Source organism: Protomyctophum bolini (genome assembly GCF_963924005.1).
Source record: "Protomyctophum bolini genome assembly, chromosome: 23".
Lineage (NCBI taxonomy): Eukaryota > Metazoa > Chordata > Actinopteri > Myctophiformes > Myctophidae > Protomyctophum > Protomyctophum bolini.
Window position 1 is genome coordinate 22,184,123 of NC_137884.1, and position 24,852 is coordinate 22,208,974.

Below are 24,852 nucleotides of genomic sequence, written 5' to 3' on the forward strand. Positions count from 1 at the left end.
ATCATTATCGAGGGCCCGCCATGATACGTTGGTCGCTGATCGCAAGCCGTACTGCTGCTGCGCTGCTCGCATCCAACCATCCAATCCACCCCCCTTTCTCGTTACAACAGGCTATTATAAACTCACCGTCGAGCAGCCTGCCCTGCACCTAATGTGATAAAATGAACGGCAGGACAAAATCGGATCGATTATTATCTGTCTATCAGCAACATACGGGTGTTTGTCTTGCAACGACAGGTGGTGCTTTCTCGTTTTTTTTCTTCCAAATACGTTGACGTGCTGCTTCTGCTGCCGCATCCATCTCGTTGTTTTTCTTGTTTTTTTTCCCAAACATGTCCAGACACAATCCGATCCAGTCTCGCGTCTCACCTTATAGATACGCGAGACTGGATCGATGAGGTTAGTGGTATGTCTGGACATGTTTGGAGCGGCACACGACAATCGACAATAATGTTGATTATGCAAGATCATTTCCTCAAAGCCTAGTTGCCCCCCCCCCCCCCCGTTACTGCGATTGTTTGTAGCTCGAATCACAGAATGAGTTCAATGAGCGTAGGGAGAGGGCACATATGGGGCTACGATTGAAGAAAGTTTCCAAGTCCGTTTTATGATCAGATAATGTGCATCAAGACTCTCTGCTTTCATAAGAAAAAAACTAATACTGTAATTGCGAATGCAATGAGCACTTACTATGAGACCTAGCAGATCACGTCTGTCTGTCTGTCTGTCTGTCTGTCTGTCTGTGTGTGTGTGTGTGTGTGTGTGTGTGTGTGTGTGTGTGTGTCTGTCTGTCCCGCTTACTGTATATGTGGACCTGGCCCTTTTGTGCCCATATATGGAGCTGAGTGATTTGTGAGTCATGGTGACATGAGTGTGATGGCGTGGTCCTGCTTTGGGGACTCCTTATATGGTTATGGCTGAGTCATGGTGACATGAGTGTGATGGCGTCTTTTGTGACCATATATGGAGCTGGCGTGGTCCAAGCACTAACTATGACACCCTGCAGATCATGTCTGTAATTTATTCTAATTGTTATTGCAATTTACGATCTGCGTTCGCCTTCCGCGTTCGCGCGTCTTACTCGTAATAATAAAAATCACACCCCTGTGAAGTGAGCAGTGCAATGTTGTGAAGTGAGCAGTGCAACATTGCACTGCTCACTTCACTGGGGTGTGATTTCTATTATTATTACAGTATTAGTATTTTTCTTATGAAAGCAGAGAGTATTCTGTTTCATACGGTATATAGTATGTACATGTCGCTATAGGCCTTATTTTGTGAATATTTAGTTGTTAGGTCCATGCTCTCTAAAATTATCTTTTTCAGAGAACTTTAGAGATGGCATGGGCCTGAATAACTATTATTCACAAAATAAGGCCTATAGCGACATGTACATACTATATACCGTATGAAACAGTCGACTCTCTGCTTTCATAAGAAAAATACTAATACTGTAATAATAATAAAAATCACACCCCTGTGAAGTGAGCAGTGCAATTGCACTGCTCACTTCACAGGGGTGTGATTTTTCTGGGTGGTATTTTTCTTATGAAAGCAGAGAGTCTACTGTTTCATACGGTATATAGTATGTACATGTCGCTATAGGCCTTATTTTGTGAATAATAGTTCTTCGGGTCCATGCCTTCTCTAAAGTTCTCTGGTGGGCGCAAGCTGCATTCAATAGCCAATTAGTGACAAACTGTATATGTGTACAATGTGTACTGTTTTCCTCCTAAAAGTAGACATTCAGGGCTTTCATTCGGTATATGGTTTGTATAGGATATTATTTGTGCTCAATTTTATATCGGTCTTTTGAACTAAAAAAACTGAACTGAAATGTCTGTCAACTTCAGGCCTCCATATCTCTGTTGTTTTTTTTCACAAGCAGCGTGCAGGCAAAAGCAGGTGTTAGAAAAAGGTCAATATCTCCAGAATGGAAGATGGTAGAATCATAATTTTTTTTTAAATTGAAGTGGACAAGTTGGGCTTTCTTTTTATTTATGCGATTGTGATTCTCGCTATAAGAGGCCCCTCGCTGTGGGCCCCCCAAAAAGTTCAAAAAGCCCATGTTAAGCCTTCAGCACCAGTAAGCCAGGGTCCGCTAGAACCTGTAGCAGTCTATGTGTTAAGTACAGTGCGTAAGTAAATGTACTTACTGTAGTTATTTTTACACCACTGGCTAAAATAACACGATGACGACCGACTCACAGTCACGTCATCAGCATTAATAAAATAACAACATAACGAGCTGACTCACAGTTACGTTGTCAGCAGTCACCGTTATGGAAGTCTCACCTGTGTCTCATTGTTTTGTCCTGACTGTCACTTTGATAACGTTCAAGGGTTCTTTTCAGCTATAGTGTCACTTTGATAACGTTCAGGGGTCGATTACAGCTATAGTGTGAAAATGTGTCGCAAATATTCTTTCAGAGAACGTTTTTAACTCAAATCTTTGCTTCTGGGGGGGGTCCCTGGAACTACATATTTTCAGATGGGGGTCGGCGTCCCAATTGCATATATTTTTGGGGGTCCTTCACAAGACATTTTTTGAGAACGACTGACATAGAAACATAGGCTTTTTCAGAGAACTGTCAGGATTTAGAAGGTATTTGTAGAATCGTCCTCAGGTCAAAATGGGTTAAAATAATATCTTCTTGTATCTCCCTGCCTGGCGGGGCGTGTCCTGCTGGGCATGGGGATCTATTAAATATGTTCTTGTATCTCCCTGCCTGGCGTTGTGTTGTCCAGCTGGGCATGGGGATCTTCCAGGTGGGTTTCGTGGTCATGTACCTTTCGGACACTCTGATCTCTGGCTTCACCACCGCCGCCGCCGTCCACATCCTCGTGTCGCAGCTGAAGTTCGTCCTGGGCCTGACGGTCCCGGGCCTCAGCGGACCGCTCGCTATCATATATGTGAGTAAAGGAATCACGCCCGTGTGGCGGTCCCCGGAACTTCCAGACCCATAGGAACGTGTGTTAACTCTTCGTGTTCTCCTCCTCAGACCCTGGAGATCCTCTTCGGTCAGATCACCTCCACCAACATCTGTGACCTGGTGACGTCTCTGATCATCATGGTGGTGGTGTTCGTCGTCAAGGAGATCAACGACAGATACAAAGCCAAGCTGCCGGTTCCCATCCCCATAGAGGTCATAATGGTGAGATCCCATCCCCATAGAGGTCACACAGGGAGAACATGTGAGGGCACCTACCCTAGAGGACACGGGGAGAACATGTGAGGGTACCTACCCTAGGGGACACGGGGAGAACATGTGAGGGTACCTACCCTAGGGGACACTGGGGAGAACATGTGAGGGTACCTACCCTAGGGGACACGGGGAGAACATGTGAGGGTACCTACCCTAGGGGACACGGGGAGAACATGTGAGGGTACCTACCCTAGGGGACACGGGGAGAACATGTGAGGGTACCTACCCTAGACTCTAGGGCCTGAGGACACGGGGAGAACATGCAAACTCCACACAGAACGAAAGGCCCTTTTCGCCAACCCCACGAGGAACCTTTGACACCGCCACCATTAGTTGAGTGACTGTATTGAGTCAGTGTCAAAGTGACAAACAGTAGTATCATACACTATGTTCTTATTTATGACTATAGTGACTACATTGTCTTTGATTATATGGCATTGTATTATATAAGGAAATTCGAAAACTTCAAAGGGAACGACACTGGCAAATCATTAACCAATTCCTCATCCTGAAACCGGCAGTGTTGTAAAATAACGTAAAGTACATTTACTCGAGTACTGACTGTAACTTTGCTTGAGTACCGGTATGTAACAGTGTTGTTTTTGTCGACTAAAACCAAGACGAAAAATGTTCGTCGACTACCTTTTTTCACTGACGAAAGTTACATGGAAACTAAATGAAAACTAAGCTATGATGACTAAAACTAAGACTATATATACTGTCAATTTTGTCAAATAATTAAAACTAGACTAAAATGTCAGGAAGGGACTAGTGGACAAGAGATCCAGTACAAGTCATTTTACACTCTGTTTTAATGCTGAAAATAGCTGATCTACTGCGACGCGTTGTGAGCTTGTAGATCGGCTATTTTCAGCAAGTGTAAAATCAGCCATTACGACAGGCATCAAGGCCCGCCAAAATAGATTTTAGTCGACTAAATCAACTGTAGACTTAGTAAAACTAAATGAAAACTATTCAAGAGACTACGACTAAAACTAAAATCTAAATTATCTGCCAAAAACAACACTGGAATGTAAAGAAAGTGGGAGTGTAGCAACGGCGCAGGACTCGACGACATTGACGTTGTGTTTCTGTGGTTTCCGTTCTCAGACGGTCATCGCCTGTGGGATTTCCTTCGCCTTCGACTTCAGGAACAGATTTAAGGTCGATGTGGTCGGTCACATTCCTGAAGGGTAAGACGTTCTGAATGTCTCTCTCTCTCTCTCTCTCTCTCTCTCTGTGTATGACATCACTGGATTACAGGGAGTATATTTTGGTGGAGCTTCAGTGGGAGTGACCGGCAGGTCGGCTGCCCCGACAGGTCGCGGTCACCTTCCCAGATTGAGGTCAAATGCATGCCATCAAATCGTATCCGAGACTCTGTACACATCCTAGTCTATAACACAATGTGGACTCGTGCGATAATATCGCCACTGGATTTAGTGGACCTTAGTTTAGCACTCTGTGCATTGGGCCACATGCAATAAGGACTACGTGCAATATGGACAGATCATGTTTTTCTTCTTCCTTTCATTATTATTTATTTATTTATTTAAATGACTACTGCTCAGCACATTCTACTGTTACTACTGTAACATGTTTGCAATTGCACCATTGGTGAGATGCGAAAATACTTTTCGCTGTGCTGTGCTGTACTTGTACTGTACATTGACAATAAATTTAATCTCATCTCATCTCATCATCAAATCTCCTAACTGTTCCCAAAATGGAACTTGTGCTTTCATTTGGTATATACATTATACACACAGCTGTATTTCCAAATGACACGCACATGCCATTCATTGAGTACACACACACACAACTAAGCATTTGCTGCACACTACCACACACAGCATTCACAGAAAAATGAAGTGCAAAATTGAAAACACACATAAAAACACACAAATGACTCTGGAGAATGAGCCATTTCTCCTTTTGTAAAAAGGACTCGTGTAGGCTTACCTTTTCATAGTCAAACACAAATCAGCACAGATATGTAGCCATGTTTTTTACATTACTGTGTCTGTAAACCGGGCCCCCAGCGCCCCCAACCCAATCTAACATCACCTGGTCCGTTCCCAGGTACCAGGCCCCCAGCGCCCCCAACCTGCACATCTTCCAGGAGACGGCGGTGGAGGCGTTCCCCATGGCCATCGTAGGCTTCGCCGTCGCCTTCTCTGTCGCCAAGGTCTACTCGGTCAAGCACGATTACACCATCGATGGAAACCAGGTGGGCACTGCTTAATCACACACTGCGTTTACATGGAAACCAGGTGGGCACTGCTTAATCACACACTGCGTTTACATGGAAACCAGGTGGGCACGGCTTAATCACACACTGTGTTTACATGGAAACCAGGTGGGCACTGCTTAATCACACACTGCGTTTACATGGAAACCAGGTGGGCACGGCTTAATCACACACTGCGTTTACATGGAAACCAGGTGGGCACTGCTTAATCACACACTGCGTTTACATGGAAACCAGGTGGGCACTGCTTAATCACACACTGCGTTTACATGGAAACCAGGTGGGCACGGCTTAATCACACACTGCGTTTAAAACCAGGTGGGCACGGCTTAATCACACACTGCGTTTACATGGAAACCAGGTGGGCACTGCTTAATCACACACTGCGTTTACATGCACGACATCCATCCGGAATGAATGCTTTGGTCGCTAATCAGGTTCCATGTAAACAGCTGGGCATGAATCTCTGTTTGGAATTCATTCATTCATTCTGAATACATTTTGTGCATATATAAACACTCAGCCACTACTGTAGCTGCGTGTAGCACATACACTATTTACACTATATAGGGTATGCGCATGCTTAAAGTGGATGGCACATTGAGTGGCAAAGCAACATGCAAAGTGAGTTTAATGTTGTTTAATGCAATCAGATTGGACTTTTCTGTTTGGATGTCAAGGCCGGAAAGTAGGTTTTTTTGCCACTCAGTAGGCATTCCTGCATAACTTCCGGGTTTGATGATGATGTCACGCGCATACTCTCTATTGTAGACTCTAAGAAAGTATTTAGTCTGCTCTGAAGAAGGTTGTTTTTTTGCTGAAACGCGTCAGCGTTCTCAAATAAACATGAGAAATTGCATCTGAGCCAGTCTCGCTTATTTTATGTTGGAGTGCCTCATATTTCTATGTCGGTCGTTCTCAGACATTTTCATGTCAAGGATCCCCAAAATTATATAGTAATTGGCCCACCGACCCTCATCTGAATGTATGTTGTTCCAGGGACCCCCCCCCCCCCCCCCCCCCCCAGAAACAAAGATTTGAGATAAAAACGTTCGCTCTGAAAGAATATATATATTCAAAGATCTGAGCCACATTTTAACATTAAGCAGACCTACAAGCTCCTACGAGCTTGTAGTTCTGCTATTTTGCAATAGCTAAAGTATTTTCAGACTCCATCATGGCCCATAGCACTTACCCCACCCCCTTAGATAGCATTTCCGTAGACTTAGATATCATTTGATACAGACTTATAGCATGATATGTAGACAGCACTATAATTGCATTGTATGTGGTCATAGCACGTCATAGTACATATGTATAGCATAGTATAGTATATATGTATAGTTTATATGTATAGTTTCATTATATAGATATTCCACTGTTACTTTCTTAGCTCACGCATGTTTCATGATAAATGCTTGTTATGTGATGTATTCCCATGCTTTTTTGTTCTTGCTTAATGTAAGTCGCTCTGGATTAAAGAGCGTCTGCTAAATGCCTAAATTGTAAATTGTATAACATAATGCTTTAACACACCAAAAGGGCTTAACCCATTCTGAATGGGAACCCGTTTTTAGCATCATGTTATGCTTTAGCTATTGAAAAATAGCAGATCTACAAGCTCATAGCGCGCCACCGAGTGGCGTGCTACGAGCTTGTAGATCTGCTATTTTTGAAAAAACGAAGAACGACTGACATTTTTAGAATCTGATCTCAGGTCAGAATGGGTTAATCAGACCAGTGTATGTGTCCAGTGGAAACCTCGTATGAATCTGATCTCAGGTCAGAATGGGTTAATCAGACCAGTGTATGTGTCCAGTGGAAACCTCGTATGAATCTGATCTCAGGTCAGAATGGGTTAATGTACTCAGTTACCTGGTCCTGTGCTGTAGGAGCTGATCGCCTTCGGGACCAGCAACATCTTCGGAGCGTCCTTCAACTCGTTCTCGGCGAGCACGGCTCTGTCCAGGAGCGCCGTTCAGGAGAGCACGGGGGGGAAGACTCAGGTGTGTGTGTGTGTGTGTGTGTGTGTGTGTGTGTGTGTGTGTGCGTGTGCGTGCGCGCGCGTGCGTGCGTGTAGCTAATCTCCGGCACCGTTAGAGTTCATCTATCTTGTCCTCTCCAGGTTGCTGGTTTGCTGTCGGCGATAATAGTGATGGTCGTCACCTTATCCCTGGGGTTCCTACTGGACCCCCTCCCAAAGGTAAACCAGTCCTACTGGAGTCTGGACCCCCGGCTGAGGGTGTTCCACTACAAAGACTAATCGGTTCAAACTATCCTTTGTCCCAGCTGCTATTCAACTGCTGAACAGCAGATAGCACCTTTTTTTTAAATTCTTGCCTCTTTGCACATATACTGCCCACTAATGCACTTTTGCTGACTTTGCTACTACTACTTGAATATCATGAATTCTCTGTCTCTAGTGCCCTGTTCTTAGATATAAGCGATCTGAAAATGCGAAATATTGTATGTTGCAGTTCGCCTGCGAATCTCTCCTAAATTCGACACCAGAGCGAACAAATAAAGAGCGAAAACGGTCGCATTTTCGCATATTCGCGCATTCGCCACTGATGTGGAAGCTTGCATTGACTTCAATTGGTTTTAAAAAAATGCGAATTATTCGCACGAATAAATCGCGTCGCCAATTCGCCAGTGTGTAATGACCTTTAGTCTTGTATTGAATGTTGTTGTGTGTATTTTTACTATGATCTGGCTGCAAACCAATTTCCCCCAAGGGACAATAAAGCTAACCTTTGGCCGCCGACCCTCATCTGAATGTATGTTGTTCCAGGGACCTCCCCCAGAAGCAAAGATTTGAGTTAAAAGCGTTCGCTCTGAAAGAATCGTAACCTTTGACCTCTGTGTTTCCAGTCGGTGCTGGGCGCTGTGGTCATCGTCAACCTGAAGGGAATGCTGATGCAGTTCAGAGACGTGGTTTACCTATGGAGACGAGACCGGCCAGACTGTGTAAGTAACCAACCATCTAGGTATGGTACAGTATATCTATATTTATGTACATTACATTTAGACTGTGTAAGTAACCAACCATCTAGGTATGGTACAGTATATCTATATTTATGTACATTACATTTAGACTGTGTAAGTAACCAACCATCTAGGTATGGTACAGTATATCTATATTTATGTACATTACATTTAGACTGTGTAAGTAACCAACCATCTAGGTATGGTACAGTATATCTATATTTATGTACATTACATTTAGACTGTGTAAGTAACCAACCATCTAGGTATGGTACAGTATATCTATATTTATGTACATTACATTTAGACTGTGTAAGTAACCAACCATCTAGGTATGGTACAGTATATCTATATTTATGTACATTACATTTAGACTGTGTAAGTAACCAACCATCTAGGTATGGTACAGTATATCTATTACATTTAGACACGTAAAACAAAGTATATTTAGTAAATAGTTTGTATCCATTCCAAAGCGCTTTACATAGATTGTGCATTACTGTACATTCACGCATGCAGGCCATTCACACACCGATAAGGATGGAGCTCGATAAACGATACCCGAAAAAATCTGATACCAAGCTTATTGCGTATACCCGTTATGGTTGTTCCCCTACAGGTGGTGTGGTTGGGGACGTGTCTGGCGTCCATCCTCCTGGGTTTGGACCTGGGTCTGGCTGCGGGTCTGGGAGTGGAGCTTCTCTCCGTGGTCATCAGGGCTCAGTTGTAAGTATACCATTTACATGTGATGAAGTCGGATCCGTTCGATTTTTCACATTCCATCCCGTCTTAGGGACGATTCATACTCCTATTTTACAGCTGTAGTTTCGAAATGATTTCGGCTCGTCAGACATTTTCAGTAGCACCGAAGAGCCGACTTTAGGACGGTACCCCCCAACCTCCCCCCCCCGAACCTCAAATGACGTCACATTGTAGGCTCTACAGCGCCGAACCGACTTTTATTCGGCTCTAAAATAGGAGTATGAATCGGCCCTTGCGCTTTCTTGCACTGACCAATTGGACACTTCATTGTTCGGCTTTGCACTGTTACCTTTATTTTTCTTGTCTTTATTAGGACGAGACACGTGATGCTCTTATGACGCACTGATTTATAGACACCTTATTTGTTTTTTACCCTCTGCTCTGTAGTATTAGTTTTAACTAGACCTGTACGTGCCCGTCGGCCACAGGCCTACTTGAGAACGATGCAACTTGTCATAGCACCCACACACACACACACACACACACACAGAGAGAGACGTGGCACATTATAGTAGGATTATTACTGTAGTTTTATGCACGTTGCCTTTTATTTGTGTGTGTATTCCGAATGAATGAAGTGGTGCAGATTGCTTAGATTTCTTTCCTTGTCTTTTTTCTTTTCCTTTTATTTCTTCTTGCTATATTCTAATCTAATCTATGTATTTAAATTGTTTTTTCTTTGCGATGCGAAATGCAAAGAATTGTTTCTGTTTTATTGGCATATTCGAAATAAACACGACAAACAAACAAACAAACATATGAAGGAGTTACATGTGTTGACCTTGCAGCGCTGCAGTGTCCTGGACATTAACATGTTACGTTGACCTTTCAGCCCGCGCTGCAGCGTCCTGGACATTAACATGTTACGTTGACCTTTCAGCCCGCGCTGCAGCGTCCTGGACATTAACATGTTACGTTGACCTTTCAGCCCGCGCTGCAGCGTCCTGGACATTAACATGTTACGTTGACCTTTCAGCCCGCGCTGCAGCGTCCTGGACATTAACATGTTACGTTGACCTTTCAGCCCGCGCTGCAGCGTCCTGGACATTAACATGTTACGTTGACCTTTCAGCCCGCGCTGCAGCGTCCTGGACATTAACATGTTACGTTGACCTTTCAGCCCGCGCTGCAGCGTCCTGGACATTAACATGTTACGTTGACCTTTCAGCCCGCGCTGCAGCGTCCTGGACATTAACATGTTACGTTGACCTTTCAGCCCGCGCTGCAGCGTCCTGGACATTAACATGTTACGTTGACCTTTCAGCCCGCGCTGCAGTGTCCTGGACATTAACATGTTACGTTGACCTTTCAGCCCGCGCTGCAGCGTCCTGGACATTAACATGTTACGTTGATCCTTCAGCCCGCGCTGCAGTGTCCTGGACATTAACCCATTCTGACCTGAGATCAGATTCATACGAGGTTTCCACTGGACAACACACTGGTCTGATTAACCCATTCTGACCTGAGATCAGATTCTAAAAATGTCAGTCGTTCTTCGATTTTTCAAAAATAGCAGACCTACAAGCTCGTAGCGCGCCACTCGGTGGCGCGCTATGAGCTTGTAGATCTGCTATTTTTCAATAGCTAAAGCATAACATGATGCTGAACACCAAAACGGGTTCCCGGTCAGAATGGGTTAACATGTTACGTTGATCTTTCAGCCCGCGCTGCAGTGTCCTGGACATTAACATGTTACGTTGACCTTTCAGCCCGCGCTGCAGCGTCCTGGACATTAACATGTTACGTTGACCTTTCAGCCCGCGCTGCAGTGTCCTGGCCAACATCAAAGGGACAGACATCTACAGAGACAGGAAGGACTTCCTCTGCGTAAGTGGGCTTTGCTCCTGCAAACGGTGGTTCCGTGGCTCAAATGGGTCTGAGAGGATAAATGTCATCAAAATGCATGAATAAATAAATGGACCTTGACATGAAAAGGGTTGATACAACCACTGGTCTGCTGTCCTAGACCGTAAACATTGTCGTCTTCACAGATTTACGAGCCGGAGGGAGTGAAGATATTTCGGATTCCTGCTCCGCTCTTCTTTGCCAACATCGACTTCTTCAGGAGCAAGCTGGTGGAAGCCGTACGTATGTCCATCTCCAGAGAGCCCAGATCGCTTTGATCTCTCGTTTCGTTATCAGTGTTTCATGATTATATAACCGTCCAAAGTTAAAAGGAGGAGCCGTTTTAGTGGACTTAAAACGACTCCAAATTGGATTTGAGCCAATCGCCATGAAGACGAGGAAGATCAAATGAGCTGGGAAACGGGAGGCCATAAACCAGTGGTTCCCAGAGTGGGGTCCGGGGACCCCCAGGGGTCCTTGAGGGAGTTCCAGGGGGTCCCCAGCTAAATGATCCCACTGAGCATTTAAATATTAAAGTACAGCAATAGATGGCAATTTTATGTACTCTTCTTTATGGCAAAGAAAAACGAAAAATAGATGTCATTAATAATAATAATAATAATAATAAAACTTTATTTGTATAGCACCTTTCATGACATGAAATGCAGCTCAAAGTGCTTTACAGAGAAATGGAGGATAAAAGAAAAGCATGGCAACAACATTAAAAACAAGCAGTAATGCAGTGAGGACATGAATAACAAAAAATAAAAAAATAAAAGATCAATTAAAAGCAATGTTGTAGAAGTGGGTCTTGAGCTGAGCTTTAAAAATGTCTACAGAGGCTGCCTGACGAAGGTACAGTGGGAGCTTGTTCCATACCGACGGCCCGTAGAAGCAAAAAGCTGCTTCCCCGTGTTTTTTAGTTGCCATTTTTTTTGGCAAAGCGAGCAGGCCGGCAGTGGAAGACCTTAGGGGGCGGTTTGGGACATATTTAGGCAGGCAGTCATGTAGGTAGGAAGGTGCGAGACCATTGAGAGCTTTATAGACAAGTAAAAGAATTTTAAAATCAATCCTAAAAACAACCGGAAGCCAGTGCAGTGATGCCAAAACTGGAGTAATATGTTCTCTCATCTTAGTTCTAGTTAAAACTCTGGCTGCTGCATTTTGGACAAGTTGTAGTCTGTCAGTTGTTTTCTTAGGCAGTCCTGAAAAGAGTGCATTGCAGTAGTCAAGCCGAGAAAAAACAAAGGCGTGGATTAGCGTTTTTGCATCGTCCAAGGACAAATAGGCTCTGATTCGTGCAATATTTCTAAGGTGAAAAAAGGCAATCTTGGTAACATGATTAATGTGTGAATTGAAATTCAATTCAGAATCGATAATAACCCCCAGGTTCTTTACTTTACTGTTACTTTCTACAGTCAGGTTACCAAGTCTGCTTATTATTGATTCTTTCTGCTCACTAGAACCGATTATGAGAACTTCTGTCTTATCCTCGTTTAGCTTGAGAAAGTTCTCACTCATCCAACATTTGATGCTAGACAGACAGGTCAACAGCGGGTCTAAAGCACAGGGATCATCTGGAGCCACAGAAAGATAAAGTTGGGTATCATCAGCATAGAAATGAAAATTGACTCCGTGGTTGGTAATGAGTTCGCCCAATGGCAGTATGTACAAGGAGAAAAGCAGAGGGCCAAGAATCGAGCCCTGTGGAATACCAGAGCTGATGTCGTGTTTGTCTGAGTCAAACTCGGCTAGATTGACAAAGTAACTTCTGTTTGATAGGTAGGAGGAAAACCAGGACAGGGCCGTACCAGACAGGCCTATCCAGTGTTCCAGACGCTGTATTAAAATTGAATGATCAATCGTGTCAAATGCAGCCGTTAGATCTAGGAGTAGGAGAACAGATACATGTTTCTTGTCAGCAGACACCCTAAGATCATTAATTACTTTTACAAGTGCTGTTTCTGTGCTGTGACCTTTCCTAAAGCCAGATTGGAATTTGTTGTGCACATTATTGTTCTGTAGAAACACATCCAATTGATGAAAGATGCATTTTTCTAAAACCTTGCCCAGAAAGGGTAGATTTGAAATGGGTCGATAGTTACCCAAAACAGAGGGATCAAGATTGTGTTTCTTGAGTAGGGGCCTAACTACAGCAGTCTTCAGTGAGTCTGGGAAGACACCTGATTGTAGAGAGCTGTTTACAATTTTTAGGATATCTCCAATCACACTGTCCAAGACCTCTTTGAGAAAGGTGGTGGGAATTTTATCCAATGAACAGGAGGATGATGTCATCTGTGATATGGTTTTGCGGAGTTCATCTTCATCAATTGCGCAGAACGTTAATAGGCTCCCCTGCCTATGGGGGGGGGCATTAAACAAACCTATTACTGTATCATTTATTTACACCAATGTGGTTTCAGATCGGATTTAACCCTCTGAGGGTGTTGAGGAAGCGAAACAAGGCTCTGAGGATGATCCGAAAGCTTCTGAAGAAAGGAGACCTGAAATGGAGTGCAGTGAGTATAGTGTTAAGGGTAACCATATGGAATTTTATTAGATCTTAACTCGTGAAAGTGTCAAGTGAAACCAAAAGTTTCACTTATTCTCAAGAGTTAAGTTATTGTTAAACATCTGCATTACTTCATTTGCAAGAAGTCTACACAATTAGAGAATGTAGTAGAATGGTCATTGCTGTATTGATGGCAACCCCATCAATACAGCATGGAATTGTGGACAAAATCGTCTCCATAACGTGGACATTTTGGAAAACTCCTTTTACACCCAAAATATGGATGTAAACAGCCTTAGTGAATCAGGCCTGGATTCTAAATCACAATGCTAATAAATGCTCTCTGCAGTGTTGTTTTCGTCGACTACCTTTTTTCACTGACGAAAACTAAATGAAAAGCTATGATGACAAAACTAAGACAACAATTTCATCAACAAATAAAAACTAGACTAAAATGTTAGGAAGGGACTAGTGGACAAGAGATCCAGTATGAGTCATTTACATTTTACACTTGGTTGCATGCTGGAAATATCCGATCCACAAGCCCACTGTAACGCGTCGAGCTTGTAGATCCGCTATTTTCAGCAAGTGTATCATTACGACAGCATCAGCGCCCGCCAAAAGACAATTTATTCGACTAAATCAACTGCAGATTTAGTAGACTAAAATCTTATGACATTTAGTCGACTAAAACTAGACTTTCCAGGTGACTAAAATATGACCAAAACTAAATGAAGTTTCAGTCCAAAGACTATGACTAATAAACTAAAATAGAAATGTGCTGCCAGAAACAACACTGGCGCCGTTGCTTTGCTAATGCTCTCTGCCGTGCGCGTTGCAGAAAGGCTTCGCCAACAGCTCGTGCGGTCCCATGCACGACTTGGGGGACGACGACGAGAAGAACCTGGAGGACCTGGACCTGCCCATGGACTTCAAGGACCTTCCCATAAAGATCGACTGGAACTCGGAGCTCCCCGCCAACATCAGCGTGCCCAGACTGGACCTCCACAGCCTGGTGCTGGACTTCTCTGCCGTGTCCTTCCTGGACATCTCTGCCCTCAAGAGCCTCAAATCGGTCAGGCCTGCTTCTATACGGTTCCCCCAGCAAATCTTCAGGGGTGGGGGCGGCGGTGGCTCAGGGGTAGAGTGGCTGGATGGTAACCGTAAGGTTGCCAGTTCGATCCCTGTGGGCTCCCCCAGAGTTAGTGTCGTGTGTCGAAGTGTCCTTGAGCAAGACTCTGAACCCCTAATTGCTCCTGATGTGCTGGTTGGTGCCTTGCATGGTTTCCGCTGCCATCGTTGTGAATGTGTGTGTTAATTGGTGAATGTAATGCACAATCTATGTAAAGGTGTGTGAATGTGTGTGTGAATGGGTGAATGTAATGCGCACAATGTATGTAAAGGTGTGTGAATGGGTGAATGTAATGCACAATCCCTGACCCCTGTAAAGCGCCTTGGATAAAGGCGCTATATAAATGCACCATTTACCATTTCAGAGATACTCTGGAAAGTCTGGAATATGGATAAGTCTGGAATCAAAATATTACAAAAGAATTGGCATCAAAATGTACTTCAAGTAACAAAAGTAAAAGTACTCGTTTTGGAAAATACCAGATATACTGTACAAGCTCAGTAGCTCGCATTGTGAGTTTGTATATCAGCTATTTTAAAAAGGCCGAAATGTATTTAGTGCTGAAGTGGTTAATGTATGTAATAATCAAAATCTACATAGTAACTAGTAATTCAAGTTTTCAAACAATTGTAGTGGAGACGTAAAAGTTATATACTATTCCAAAAGAATTCCTCAAAATTGTACTCAAGTATGTACAGTACTTTAGTAAATGTACTTAGTTAACTTTACACCACTGCAAATCTTTGCACTGTAAAAAAAATATAATATATTTTTTTCTTTTTCTTTTTTTTTATGTCCTCCTGTTTGTTTCAGGCACTGAAAGAACTGATCCGAGTTGAAGTTGACATCTACATCGTGGCGTGCGACAGTAAGTTCTCTGTCTTTAAAAGGGATTACTTTGAACGACAAATCAGGAAAATTAGGTACTTTGAGCAACAAATGAAGGAAAAGGGGGTATAGTATATTGAAGCCAAATCAGTTTGAGAAGCATTGATCTGATGTCTCTCTTGTCTCTACACACAGCGTACATCCTGGAGAAGTTTCATGGTGTCTGTCTGTCTGTCTGTCTCTACACAGCGTACATCCTGGAGAAGTTTCATGGTGTCTGTCTGTCTGTCTGTCTCTACACAGCGTACATCCTGGAGAAGTGTCATGGTGTCTGTCTGTCTGTCTGTCTGTCTGTCTCTACACAGCGTACATCCTGGAGAAGTTTCATGGTGTCTGTCTGTCTGTCTGTCTGTCTGTCTCTACACAGCGTACATCCTGGAGAAGTTTCATGACGTCTGTCTGTCTGTCTGTCTGTCTGTCTGTCTCTACACAGCGTACATCCTGGAGAAGTTTCATGGTGTCTGTCTGTCTGTCTCTACACAGCGTACATCCTGGAGACGTTTCACGGTGTCTGTCTGTCTGTCTGTCTGTCTGTCTCTACACAGCGTACATCCTGGAGACGTTTCACGGTGTCTGTCTGTCTGTCTGTCTGTCTCTACACAGCGTACATCCTGGAGACGTTTCACAGTGTCTGTCTGTCTGTCTGTCTGTCTCTACACAGCGTACATCCTGGAGAAGTTTCATGGCTGTGCTTTCTTCGACGACGAGGTCCTTCCGTCCATGTTCTACCTGACGCTGCACGACGCCATGCTGCACATCCTGGAGAAACACCCCGAGTCCGCCACCGAGAAGATGTTGTACAGCGACGAAAAGGTACACGACATGTTCACTGATAACGTGTTGAATAATGTACCCCCGTGAAAAGGTACACGACATGTTCACTGATAACGTGTTAAATAATGTACCCCCGTGAAAAGGTACACGACATGTTCACTGATAACGTGTTAAATAATGTACCCCCGTGAAAAGGTACACGACATGTTCACTGATAACGTGTTGAATAATGTACCCCCGTGAAAAGGTACACGACATGTTCACTGATAACGTGTTAAATAATGTACCCCCGTGAAAAGGTACACGACATGTTCACTGATAACGTGTTAAATAATGTACCCCCGTGAAAAGGTACACGACATGTTCACTGATAACGTGTTGAATAATGTACCCCCGTGAAAAGGTACACGACATGTTCACTGATAACGTGTTAAATAATGTACCCCCGTGAAAAGGTACACGACATGTTCACTGATAACGTGTTAAATAATGTACCCCCGTGAAAAGGTACACGACATGTTCACTGATAACGTGTTAAATAATGTACCCCCATGAAAAGATACCCGACATGTTCACTGATAACGTGTTACATAATGTACCCCCATGAAAAGGTACACGACATATTCACTGATGTGTTAAAATGTACCCCCATGAAAAGATACCTGACATGTTCACTGATGTGTTAAAATGTACCCCCGTGAAAAGATACCCGACATGTTCACTGATAACGTGTTGAATAATGTACCCCCATGAAAAGGTACACGACATGTTCACTGATAACGTGTTTATAATGTTGTACCATGAAAAGGTACCAGACATGTTCACTGATGTGTTAAAATGTACCATGAAAAGGTACCTGACATATTAACTGATAATGTGTTAAATAATGTATCCCCATGACAAGGTACCCGACATATTCACTGATAATGTGTTGAATAATGTACCCCCGTGAAAAGGTACCCGACAGATTTACTGATAATGTGTTGAATAATGTACCCCCGTGAAAAGGTACCCGACAGATTTACTGATAATGTGTTAAATAATGTACCCCCGTGAAAAGGTACACGACATGTTCACTGATAACATGTTGAATAATGTACCCCCATGAAAAGGTACCCGACATATTCACTGATAATGTGTTGAATAATGTACCCCCATGAAAAGGTACACGACATATTCACTGATAATGTGTTAAATAATGTACCCCCATGAAAAGGTACCGGACATGTTCACTGATAACGTGTTAAATAATGTACCCCCGTGAAAAGGTACACGACATGTTCACTGATAATGTGTTGAATAATGTACCCCCATGAAAAGATACCTGACATGTTCACTGATAACGTGTTAAATAATGTACCCCCGTGAAAAGGTACACGACATGTTCACTGATAACGTGTTGAATAATGTACCCCCATGAAAAGATACCCGACATGTTCACTGATAACGTGTTAAATAATGTACCCCCATGAAAAGGTACCAGACATGTTCACTGATGTGTTAAAATGTACCATGAAAAGGTACCCGACATATTCACTGATAACGTGTTGAATAATGTACCCCCGTGAAAAGGTACACGACATGTTCACTGATAACGTGTTAAATAATGTACCCCCATGAAAAGGTACCCGACATGTTCACTGATAACGTGTTAAATAATGTACCCCCATGAAAAGGTACACGACATGTTCACTGATAACGTGTTGAATAATGTACCCCCGTGAAAAGGTACACGACATGTTCACTGATAACGTGTTTATAATGTTGTACCATGAAAAGGTACCCGACATATTCACTGATGTGTTAAAATGTACCATGAAAAGGTACCCGACATATTCACTGATAATGTGTTAAATAATGTACCCCCGTGAAAAGGTACACGACATGTTCACTGATAATGTGTTAAATAATGTACCCCCATGAAAAGGTACCCGACATATTCACTGATAATGTGTTAAATAATGTACCCCCATGAAAAGGTACACGACAGATTTACTGATAATGTGTTAATATGTACCATGAAAAGGTACACAACATATTCACTGATAATGTGTTAAATAATGTACCATGAAAAGGTACCGGACAGATTCAGTGATGTTTTTCAAATGTAGCAAACGGATTCAGTGATGCGTACAGGCTTTAGTTTACAGACATACTATTGGTCCGACTGTCGACCTCGACAACCTACCTCGAACCCTAACCTAACCCTATAACCGCAAGAAGTAAAAGTATTGGAAATTGGAAATACTCCAGTAAAGTAAAAAAAAAAGTACCTCAAAATGTTACTTAAATACAGTATTTGAGTAAATGTACCATGTTGTGTTCTAGGTGATGACAACAGTGACCGTTCACCATCCAATGGGCAGAGGAGGCAGTTTAAGGAGCCGAGATAAAACGGTACGGAACAATTTACCCAAATTAACCTCACAAAAGAACATGCAGTAATCCTGGTCTCTATAGAGAGCGTCGCAGTCCCGCCCCCTACCAGGGCCCAGGAAATTATTCTCCGTTCATTTTCCTCAGAAAGTATTTATTTAAAGCGGTTTACGCCGCGGACAAAGCCAACTCATGACAACAAACACAATTTTTTGGGCCGAACATTAGAAAGAAGGAAAACGGCAGGTTACAACACTTTTGTTGTAACTATGTAATTATTTGTTTGGTCCACAATATTGTGTGTTTTGTCATGATTTGTCACGACTCGAGTTGGCTTCATACGGCGCTTAAAAGGTCTTTAAATAAATAAATACTATACCGCCTCCCCCTGGCCAGCCGGGACACCTGATGGAGGGGAAAAGGAACCGGTTGGAATAACGTGTTCCGTCCAACCGGGGAAACTCCCCCTGTCAGTTGGAAAGGAGCTGCTTGGACTCCTCATGCATAGAAGGAAGCATGAGGTCAGTCTACTGCTCTCCCCAGGTTGGCAGAGACAGTGTCGTGCCCAGGATTACATTAGATAATTGACACTGGGTGGAAAAAAATGGGTTACAAAATCATGGGATAATTTTTTTTACATTTCAAATAAAAATGCCCTTATGGCCTGGCACATAGGCACATAGGCACTGCATCGCGGGTTCGAGTCCCGTTCCCGACGACCTTCCCTGCATGTCTCTCCCCCTGTTTCCCCTCTATCTACACTCGCTACAAGGCAGAGAAGCCCCCAAAAATATATACACAAAAATGCTCTCATTTCTGACTCATTGTGAACTTGTAGATCTGCTAAAAGTTTAGTTTAGTCTATTTTCTGCATTTAATGAACCACAGTTTTTAAGGCGGGAACCCCTTTTGGTGTTTTAAACATTATGTTCTAATTTAGCTATCGAAAAATAGCAGATGTACAAGCTCATAGCGCGCCCCCGAGTGGCGCGCTACGAGCTTGTAGGTCTGCTAGTTTTGAAAAATCGTAAAAATGTGCCTCAAATCTTTCCGAAAATTGTCATTATTTAGATTTTTTTTTGACGTCAGGCCTGAATGGGTTAATCAATGGCGTCCCTAAATGATGCGCAGCCTGTGTATAGTAGCTGGTTCAAGCCCTACACACACCGTCTGCGAACGCCGCGCGTCAAAACAGCCGCCTCCGTTATTTTCAATGAACCTATTCCACACCGGCGGCGTCCGACGCGCGTTCACGCCTCGCCTGACGCTCCGATACGCCACCGTTCTATTTTGCCACGTCGCTGCACACCCGGTGTGTGTCGGGCTTCAGGCAGGCAACCCAAGAGAGTCAGGTGACCTAGTCACATGACCTAGTCACATGCACCTATCTGATCAGGTGACCTCTAGTCACGTGCACTCTTTACCTGATCAGAGCGGCCATTTAAACTTCTCTGCTTGCGACCTTCGACCTAGAACTTTTTCCCACCCCCGGTGGGAGGGGCTGAAAGAAGTGACGCGGTTTGTGATTGGGTGAGACGCACCGCCAGTCAGTCGGGTATAGGGAGCGCTCCGCTGTGTTCATTGTGGGGGGGGGGGGGATTTACTATTCTGTCCCTGTCGGGTCGCAACTCTTGATCGGCTCAAGTGAACTTCGTAACGTTCAACGCTGCAACTAGCTTTCGCTCGCTCGGTGCAGGTGTTTCTCTCTCGTGGCGCAAGTTAGCTTGAGACGGGACGGGGGGGAGCTAGTTCGCTGTCTGCCTACTACTGCTGCTGCGTCGCTACTGCTGCTGCTGTCTCCCTGCTGTTGCTGCTGTCTCCCTGCCTCCCTGCTGTTGCTGCTGTCTCCCTGCCTCCCTGCTGTTGCTGCTAACCTGCTGCTCATGACGTTTTGCAAATCCCACCCACCGCCTCCCCAGCATCCACCTGTAGGCTCTGTTTCTTCTGTTTCTAGATCCCCCTGCATGGGGGGGGTTCTTAATTAATTCCCTGTAATAGAGTGCCGAAGTCCTGACGTCACTCGCGATTACGGAAGTAATTTCTCTATGGAGAATAATATGGGGTGATTTATATATCGTCTACTATAAGCATTGTGGTCCAAAAATAAACAAGCTGTCTCGTTATTGTCAGGGATGTGTGTCTGTATCGTTTATGACAGTCAGTCACTCGTATGATCTCTCTCAGTCAGTTGATTACAATTTACAATTTAGGCATTTAGCAGACGCTCTTATTCCAGAGCGATTTACAATAAGCAAAACAAAAAGCATGGATACATCACATACATAAAAATTAATCATGAAACATGCTTAAGCTATGAACGTAACAGTGGAATATCTATGTAATTAAACTATACATACTATAAAGTGCTATGACTACATAGGATGCAATTCTAGTGCTGTCTACGTAACATGCTATAAGTCTGTATAAAATGCTATCTAAGTCTACATAAAGTGCTATCTAAGGGGCTAGGGTAAGTGCTACAGGCCATGATGGAGTCTGAAGAGGTGGGTTTTCAGACTATGAGTGAAACGGCCTGGATGATTTGTTTGTTTTTCAAACATAGTTCTTATTTGAGGCGATCTAAAATCCCCCTATGGGGATTACAATGCAAAAAAAACCTACATGAACCTGTGGATTCTCTACCGATATTGACGTCAGACTTCGGTGCTCTATTCCATTTTAGAACTTAACTAAAATGATCATGCTACAGGCAATGTATATCGAGACAGGAGTCCTGACGCCAAACTATGCGTCATACTCACTGTATATCTATGCTCAATTATGCTCATTAAATATATTATTCCTAATTCAATCTAAGAGTTGTCTGACTGAATTAAACGTCTGTTTCTCCACCCTCAGGTTCCGGATCCAGAAACCAAGTTCTAGTAAACCAAATGTTTCTCCGTGGCCCTTGAGGGAAGAATGTACCAAGTGCACCAAGTGCAAAATAATATTTAATATTAATATATTTCTTTACAAATAAGTAACTTTAACAATGAATCATGAGAAATTTCTATATTGCCAAATCTCTGTATGTTTATATTTATTATTGTCAACAATTAAACTGGAACTATTGTTGCATTTTACACTGTAAATAGAGGATTTGTAGAAAAGTTGACTAACAATATATTTTGTTTCATGTTTTGTATTTTCATGACAGCATTTCTTGTAAAATATTTTGTATGTTTTTGTTCAATTCGAAGAAATGTCCTATAAGGAAAGGAAATAATGTGCACTGACTAAATAAAATACAGTTGACTCCAAATGAATCATGAGTTATGGCTCCAAATTAATCATGAATTTGAACTTCTTGAAGGGCCCAAGACAGTGGTGGAAAAGGCACTCATATTTTGTACTTTTGTACTAAAAGTATCAATACTGCAATATAGAAATATTCCATTACAAGTAAAAGTAAAAACACAAATGTATTGGTATCAAAATGTACTTAAAGTACCATGAGTATAAAAACATTTTGAAAATAGCAGATCTACAAGCTCACAATGCGTAGCACCTGTTTCAGATGTTGCACATAATGCAGGACATAATAGACATTTCAGAAAGTGTTTATTTAAAGACCTTTTAAGCATCGTACGAAGCCAACTCGAGTCGTGACAAATCATGACAACACACACAATATTTTGGACAAAACAAATAATTACATATAATTATGACAACAAAAACAACATTTTGGACAAAAAATAAATTGCAAAGAAGAAAAACAACAAAAAAAGTGTTGTAACCTGCTAGCCTGGTTTCCAGCCCACTCGACTGAGCGCACTGGTTTCAAGAGTCTGACAATCAGGCTAGTAACCTGCCATCTTTTTCTTCTTTCTAATTATGTGTTCGGCCCAAAAAACTGTGTTTTTTGTCATGATTGTCACAACAAGAGTTGGCTTTGTACGAGGCTTAAAAGGTCTTTATATAAATACTTTTTGAAATGTCTATGAGGAAAATGAACGGGGAATCATTTCCTGGGCCCTGGCAGGGGGGCGGGACTGAGAGCTCTATTGTTCATGTGTTGTGTGATCTGTCCATGTGTTGTGTGTGTGTTGTGTTGTGTTATTTCCGCAAGGACAAATAATTAACCCATTGGAATGCATCTGTGTCACCTTAGCTTTTAAACCACTTTAACCATTATTTTAAACTTTAGCTATTGAAAAATAGTAGGTATACAAGCTCATATAGGCTAGGAGATTGTAGATCTGCACAGTCTTTTGAAAAATCATGAAAATGTGTGCAAGACGTCTTTGAATATATTATTCTTTTGAGTTTTTACTCAAATCTTTGCTTCTGGAGGTCCCTAAAGGGCTACACACACCGTCTGTGAACGCCGCATATCAAAACAGCCGCCTCCGTTATTCACGCCTCGCCTGACGCTCCGATATGCCACTGTTCTATTTTGCAGGCGTTGCCGCGTCGCTGCGCACCCCGTGTGTGATGAATACAAAATATTTTCAGATGGGGGTCGGCAGCAAAAAACCTAATTCTTTCACACCTGTGTGAGGTGAGGGGCACTGACTCTGGGGGGAACCAGAGGACGTCCGTTTAGAAGCATTTGCGGTGGACGATGGAGGGGCCGGCCTCGTCGTATTCCTGCTTGCTGACCCAATACTGCTGGAAGGTGGACAGGGAGGCCAGGATGGAGCCTCCGATCCAGACGGAGTACTTCCGCTCCGGCTGCGCGGTGATCTTGATCTTCATGGTGGACGGCGCCAGGTCCGAGATCTCCTTCTGCATCCTGTCGGCCAGGCCCGGGTACATGGTGGAGCCTCCGGACAGCACCGTGTTGGTGTACAGGTCCTTGCGGATGTCCATGTCACACTTCATGATGCTGCTGTAGGTGGTCTCGTGGATGCCGCACGACTCCATGCCCAGGACGCGAGGCGTGAAGAGGGCCTCGGGGCAGCGGAACCTCTCGCTGCCCACGGTGATGAGCTGTCCGTCGGGCAGCTCGTATCTCTTCTCCAGGGAGGACGAGGAGACGGCGACAGCCATCTCCTGCTCGTAGTCCAGGGCCACGTAGCACAGCTTCTCCTTGACGTCGCGCACGATCTCCCTCTCGGCCGTGGTGGTGAAGCAGTAGCCGCGCTCCGTCAGGAGCTTGGTGAGGTGGTCGGTGAGGTCGCGGCCGGCCAGGTCCAGACGCAGGATGGCGTGGGGCAGGGCGTAGCCCTCGTAGATGGGCACGGTGTGGGTCACGCCGTCCCCGGAGTCCATGACGATGCCCGTGGTCCGCCCCGAGCTGTACAGGGACAGCACGGCCTGGATGGCCACGTACATGTCGGGGACGTTGAAGGTCTCGAACATGATCTGGGCCATCTTCTCCCGGTTGGCCTTGGGGTTCAGGGGGGCCTCGGTGAGCAGGACGGGGTGCTCCTCGGGGGCCACCCTCAGCTCGTTGTAGAAGGTGTGGTGCCAGATCTTCTCCATGTCGTCCCAGTTGGTGACGATGCCGTGCTCGATGGGGTACTTCAGCGTCAGGATGCCCCTCTTGCTCTGGGCCTCGTCGCCCACGTAGCTGTCCTTCTGGCACATGCCCACCATCACCCCCTTGTGGCGGGGGCGACCCACGAGCGACGGGAAGACGGCGCGGGGGGCGTCCTCTCCCGCGAAGCCGGCCTTGCACATGCCGGAACCGTTGTCGAAAACCAGTGCTTCGTTCTCGTTCGCCATGACTGAACTTTTTGAGGGGGCAAGCTGTCACGTTTAGAGGACGGGATTAAGAATTTATGACGGGGCGAAGGGGTTTCACTGTTGCCTTTATTAGATTGTTGTTGTGACGTCACCGTGATGTCAGGAACTGCTGAAAGTTCAGTGTCCTGTCCTGCCCTGTCCAGTTCAGCTGGCCCAGTGTGTTGGCCCTGCCCCTGCCGCTTCTGTTTTGTTCCCTGCCCTGGCTCTGCCCCCTCTCTGCCACTTTTTCTGTCCTCGTTTCCCTGCCTCATGTCATGTCTGTTACACTGTTGTTGCCTTGGTTTTGTGTATCTTATTTTGTAGTGTGTCCTGTCTGTCTAGTTCAGTCTAACCTACCTTGTTGCGAATGCAGTGAGCACTTACTATGAGACCTAGCAGATGATGTCTGTGTGTCCGTCCGTGTGTCACGCTTTTGTGCCCATATATG

The 24,852-nt window shown here is 44.1% G+C and overlaps 2 protein-coding genes across 2 annotated transcripts in view; one reads left to right on the forward strand and one right to left on the reverse strand.

Annotated features, from left to right (window-relative positions):
* Window positions 1-21,880, forward strand: part of LOC308311231 (chloride anion exchanger-like) — a 44,718-nt gene extending 22,838 nt beyond the window's left edge. Inside the window, exons 9-24 of the mRNA XM_080757876.1 lie at window positions 2,749-2,913; window positions 3,003-3,155; window positions 4,317-4,399; window positions 5,289-5,436; window positions 7,350-7,463; window positions 7,583-7,660; window positions 8,329-8,424; window positions 9,062-9,168; window positions 10,962-11,031; window positions 11,196-11,288; window positions 13,473-13,568; window positions 14,403-14,636; window positions 15,507-15,561; window positions 16,243-16,394; window positions 18,684-18,752; window positions 21,591-21,880. Of these exons, the coding sequence (XP_080614002.1) occupies window positions 2,749-2,913; window positions 3,003-3,155; window positions 4,317-4,399; window positions 5,289-5,436; window positions 7,350-7,463; window positions 7,583-7,660; window positions 8,329-8,424; window positions 9,062-9,168; window positions 10,962-11,031; window positions 11,196-11,288; window positions 13,473-13,568; window positions 14,403-14,636; window positions 15,507-15,561; window positions 16,243-16,394; window positions 18,684-18,752; window positions 21,591-21,617 (1,740 nt within the window). The 3' untranslated portion in view covers window positions 21,618-21,880. The remainder of the gene's footprint in view (window positions 1-2,748; window positions 2,914-3,002; window positions 3,156-4,316; window positions 4,400-5,288; window positions 5,437-7,349; window positions 7,464-7,582; window positions 7,661-8,328; window positions 8,425-9,061; window positions 9,169-10,961; window positions 11,032-11,195; window positions 11,289-13,472; window positions 13,569-14,402; window positions 14,637-15,506; window positions 15,562-16,242; window positions 16,395-18,683; window positions 18,753-21,590) is intronic.
* Window positions 21,881-23,276: 1,396 nt separating this feature from the next.
* Window positions 23,277-24,380, reverse strand: LOC308311246 (actin, cytoplasmic 1-like; the record flags this gene model as incomplete). Its single annotated transcript, XM_080757896.1, has 1 exon — window positions 23,277-24,380. Exon 1 carries the CDS (start codon window positions 24,357-24,359, stop codon window positions 23,277-23,279), a length of 1,083 nt encoding a protein of 360 aa, XP_080614022.1. The 5' UTR covers window positions 24,360-24,380.
* Between the last annotated feature and the right edge of the window lie 472 nt (window positions 24,381-24,852).